General features: G+C 36.2%; 1 protein-coding gene across 3 annotated transcripts in view; it reads right to left on the bottom strand.

Annotated features, from left to right (window-relative positions):
- LOC107725136 (ras-specific guanine nucleotide-releasing factor RalGPS1) overlaps positions 1–4,872 on the bottom strand; it is a 132,740-nt gene that overhangs the window by 109,516 nt on the left and 18,352 nt on the right. For 2 of the 3 annotated variants that reach the window (XM_016534293.1, XM_016534295.1), the window contains exons 2-3: positions 4,439–4,578; positions 771–875 (exon numbers count right to left, since the gene is read on the bottom strand). In XM_016534293.1, coding sequence (XP_016389779.1) covers positions 771–875; positions 4,439–4,495 — 162 coding nt within the window. In that variant the 5' untranslated portion in view covers positions 4,496–4,578. Of the gene's footprint in view, positions 1–770; positions 876–3,786; positions 3,857–4,438; positions 4,579–4,872 lie in introns of those variants that run through there. The other variant, XM_016534294.1, reaches the window with a different exon arrangement.

Raw genomic sequence — 4,872 nt, 5'->3', positions numbered from 1 at the left:
AAACCCATGTTACTAAATATAATATATACAATATTAAAATATTAAAATGTATTAAAAAATAAGAAAAGAAATGAATACTTAAATTTTAATGCATTTTATTATTATTATTCTTATTATATAAAATAATAAAATAATTTTATAATATTTATGATGAAAAAAAACAAAACCCATCTTAACAGGTTAATTGGTCTCAGCTTCATACAAAAAAAAGGAAAAGATTAAAAGAAAATAAAACGATTAAAGAAAATAAATAATAAAATAAAAAATAAAAATGTATAAGAAAAGCCTAGCCCATCTAAACTGGTTCATTGGCGTTAGCTGATTTAAACTTGTCTCATTTTAACCAACTGAAAGTGCCCTAAACCCTCATAAAACCAGCTGACAGACCGGCTTGACCAGGCCGGGAGATCAGCTAAGACTGGTTAAAACATGTTCCCTTAGCAACATCAAACTCCATAGAGCACAACAGTGAGTAATGACGTTTTCAACAGCCTTTGTTCCACAAGTATTTTCCCTTTCATTGCCGCCACAGGGATGAGATGAGAGGAGTCGCTCAATATCGAGAGCTTCTGAGGCTCCATGTCAGTCAGGATGCTGCTCGCTCGGTTTGGACCGGAGCTATTGTTTCCGAACGGAAAGGTCCCGAATGACCAGGACTGCTACTAATAAGACTGCATCATTACAGGACAAGACAAACAACGTAGAACCAAAGGCCGTCTCAGGTTTCCACCAGAGAACGCATCAGTTTCAACGCTGACAGATTTACTCACTGCAAACTCCTCTGGCGTCACTTTGAGCACATCAAAAACGACAGCATCGTAGCTCTTCGCGTAGTCAGCGCTCGGGCCGTCCACAGACACCGAGCTGTTACTTCCCTGAATATGAGAAAGAAACCATATGAAGATACCAACATGTCAAGCATGAAATATTACAGATGCTCATAAAGGCAAGAACAATTAGAGAGAAGAGAGGGAGGGATGCAAACAATGAACTAATTAAAGAATCGAAATTGACCACATTTACTGTCCTCCTAAATGTTCCTGGTCTTATTGTGCTGGCTGGGGTTTAATTTGTGATAATGACTATATATTATCCCTCATTTATTCTGGTGCGGTCCTCATGTATTGACCATCAGCCACAGCTGAACCGATCATTAAAAAAAAAAGTCAGCACAGTTCTTTCCATGGAAAAGCGAAGTTGTGGGGTTAGCGTGAGGTTTTGATGGCAGACATGGTATATGTTTCTCACGGGACGACTGCCAGCGCTGGAAAAACCATGAAAACGTTCCTGGATCTCGATTGAAACGATCTTTGATCTGATGATAACAGTATCTGCATGAGGACACGTCTGTGAGCGTATGGGCGTATGTCTTATGTTTTTATGCATTGGATGTGTAAATGTCCAAATATAAAATCAAAAAGAGCTGAGCCTTACAAAAAAAGGTACTGTGGTATTACCATAAAAATGCACAATGAAAAACCAAGGTTTTGGACACTATCATGGATTTTATCAGACTTTAAAGTTACAGAATCTTTTCAGTCAATCAATGAATGAAAAAAAAACCACGGAGCCTTACAAAAAAAAAAGTACCATGGTATTACCATAAAACTGCACAATGGAAAACCCTATAATAATTACAATAGCATGGATTTTTCAGAACCTTTCAAGTACATTTTAAGTCAATTATTCATCATTATGGTACACTAACATTCAAAAATTTGGGGTCAATAAGATTTTTTTGAAAGGAATTTATTATTTTATTCAAAAGTGACAGTAAAGACATTTGGAATGTTGCAAAACATTCCCGTTTCAAATAAATACTTTTATTTGAACTTTCTATTCATCAAAGAATCCTGTAAAAAAAATAAAAATAATAATTTGCACAAAAATATGACGCAGCACAACATTGATAATAATCAGAAATGTTTCTTGAGCAGCAAATCTGCATATTAGAATGATTTCTGAAGGATCATGTGACACTGAAGACTGGAGTAATGATGCTGAAAATTCAGCTGTGATCACAGGAATAAATTACATTTTAAAATAAATTAAAATAGAAATCAGTTATTTGAAATTGCAATAACATTTCACAATATTACTATTTTTACTGTATTTTTGACCAAATAAATGCAGCCTTGGTGAGAAGAACAGACTTCTTTTAAAAACATTACAAAATCTTACCAACTCCAAACTTCTGAACAGTAATGCATGTGTGTAAATAATATCTGATATCATGGTACTTTTGTATGAGTGGAGGAGCGTGTCAGTTTGTAGATAGTAGAGGCTGGCAGGTCGTGGGCTGGGGGTGCCGCTGTGAGTCGGGTAATGAGGGGTGAACAGAGGTGAGGAACGGGCTGGCAGTGGAAATGAGGAGAGGGCCGGGAGGGTCTGCAGATGCCAGAGGCACCACCTCATTCCCACCGCCTGTCATTCAGTGTCAAATATGTTATGGCTGATAAGTAATGTGATGTTAGATATTACTATAATTTATATATTAAAAGGTACTTCATGGTACTTTCAGAAGATGGAACCAATATCAAGAAAATTCCATGTTCAATTATGCAAACACTGCATTAAAAAGATCAAATGAAAGTAATAAAATAACAACGAAACCTTTCAGGTGGCAAGACGTAATGCACATACCTACCGTATTTTGATCGTTATTATGACAACGTCAAACATCACAATTCAGTCCCGCATTTTAATAGGGTCGTCATTCCCGAAACTTTGCAGTATAAAAAAAGCAGCATTAGCAGCGTGAAAAATTTAACTTTTATTCAAATTATGAATGGGTTACTGAGAAACCGAGTAAAGAGCACTTCCTTTATAATCAATTAATCTGATCACTTCAGTTAATCCGCAGCGCAAGCTCACTGACTGAATGAACACCTGTTATAATAATAATTAAATAAAATAAATGGATAAATAAAAACCTGTCTATACTGCACAATTAATCTCTTATTTACATCGTCTTTGCACTTTTATAGCTACAGCGAAAAAGGAACTAACAAACAGCCCACGTGCTGAACAAATTTATTTAGAGGTTATGACTTAAAAGCCTCTGATTGTCCATTGCTTTGACGTGCTCAACAAACATGTCTGTGACTGGCTACAACGCTCAACGCATGTTGTAAATAGAAACGCCCGACGCTCTTCACGGAGGTTTGAAGTCACGAGCTACCGAAAGGCTGGTATCGTTATGTTTTTAAAAATTAAGTATCGTACATTATTTTTATTTACATTTAGTGAGGAACGGGCTGGCAGTGGAAATGAGGAGAGGGCCGGGAGGGTCTGCAGATGCCAGAGGCACCACCTCATTCCCACCGCCTGTCATTCAGTGTCAAACACTCATTAGAGCAATGCAATGCTCCACTGCAAACCCATAAACTGTCCATCAGACAGCCACCCTGCAGAGGATGCAAGTGAGGACAGCAAGTGCACTGACCCCCAAAAACCGAGTTTTAACCATGTGTGCTGAGATCGTTATTACATTTGGCAAGTCTGAAATGTGCTGATTCTCATATGACTCCAGAGATGTTCCATATTTTTACAAATGAGGACAATAGAAGCAATCAAACCAACAAAAGAGCAATGATATGTAAGTGCTGTAACAAGTCCCAGTTAGTCTAACACAGTATTCCTATCAAGGAGTTTTTTTTTTTATAATAAATAAAAAAGAAAACAAGTAGATAGAATAGAAAAAGAATAGAGAACACTAGTGTTAGAGATAGATCTTAATAGATTATATTAATAATAGATGTATAAAACATAGAAATTTCTGCCTACCAGGGTTACAGGTGCTTGAGCCATTGTTGATGCTCAGAGTGATTTTCTCCGACTCCCAAGATCATCTACTGTGATGTAATTTACGTTAATGATGCAATTTTGCGTGCTTCAGCACTTATGTGTTAAATTATTTGAACACGTTAAGGATTTTTAATTCATTGTATATGTTAACATATATAGTTATATATAAATTCCCGTGTACATAAGCATTTTTACGTTTTTGCTGTGTGTTTTTGTCATTTTTATTGGTTATTGATTTTTTTATAATGAAAATGTCTATGTATAGCTTTTATTCATTTTTATTTCAGTTTTAGTTTTAGATATTTTAAAACATAAACTAAATGAAAATGACAAATGCTGCTTTGCCAACTACCTGAAATAAAATAAATTTTTAAAAATATTTTATTTCAGTTAGTGTTTATTTCAAGTAATGAAAATGTTTTTTATGGTTTTAGTTAGCTGTAATAACCTTGTACATGAGTCACTAAAGAACCATACGGTTATAATTAATCACAGTTCCAACACTAAAAATAAATCCTATCATACTGCTGAAATAAGTACATTTTATTCCCAATGATGAGTAAATATTTATTCATCAGTTAATTTCAAAATATTATTATATTAGAATTTTTAAGAAAGGAGGAGCAGTTACCTCAGAGGAGGCGGAGCTAATGCTGGTGCCATCCGATAGGCCGTTTCTACGGTACATGCTGGAGAATCAGCCAATGGGGTGCAGACGCCCGGGCAACAGCGGCCCTCAGCCAGACCCCACATATGACAAATCTTCCATACCTGAAGACAGACAGAGAGACATCAAATATTAAGATACATACATTGTATAAAATATCTGACTCAGTTGTCAAATGCAGTGCTTCATGGGAGTTTACGGTTACAGATGAAGTGGGTTCAATCGTTTGACTGGTGGTCTATGTGTGTGTGTGTGTGTGTGTGTGTGTGTGTGTGTGTGTGTTTGTTCATAAGAAAAACTGATGCTAAATGTCTAAGGAACTCCACAGGGACTTGGTTTGCTCTCTTTCCCAGATGGCCTGAGGAAGCCCCAGCATACCTGACTGACCGATGAACCGA

The sequence above is a fragment of the Sinocyclocheilus rhinocerous genome, unplaced genomic scaffold (assembly GCF_001515625.1).
Source record: "Sinocyclocheilus rhinocerous isolate Xijiao unplaced genomic scaffold, SAMN03320098_v1.1 scaffold1295, whole genome shotgun sequence".
NCBI lineage: Eukaryota > Metazoa > Chordata > Actinopteri > Cypriniformes > Cyprinidae > Sinocyclocheilus > Sinocyclocheilus rhinocerous.
Note: the sequence above shows the minus strand (reverse complement) of the source record. Positions and strands in the feature narration are given on the sequence as shown.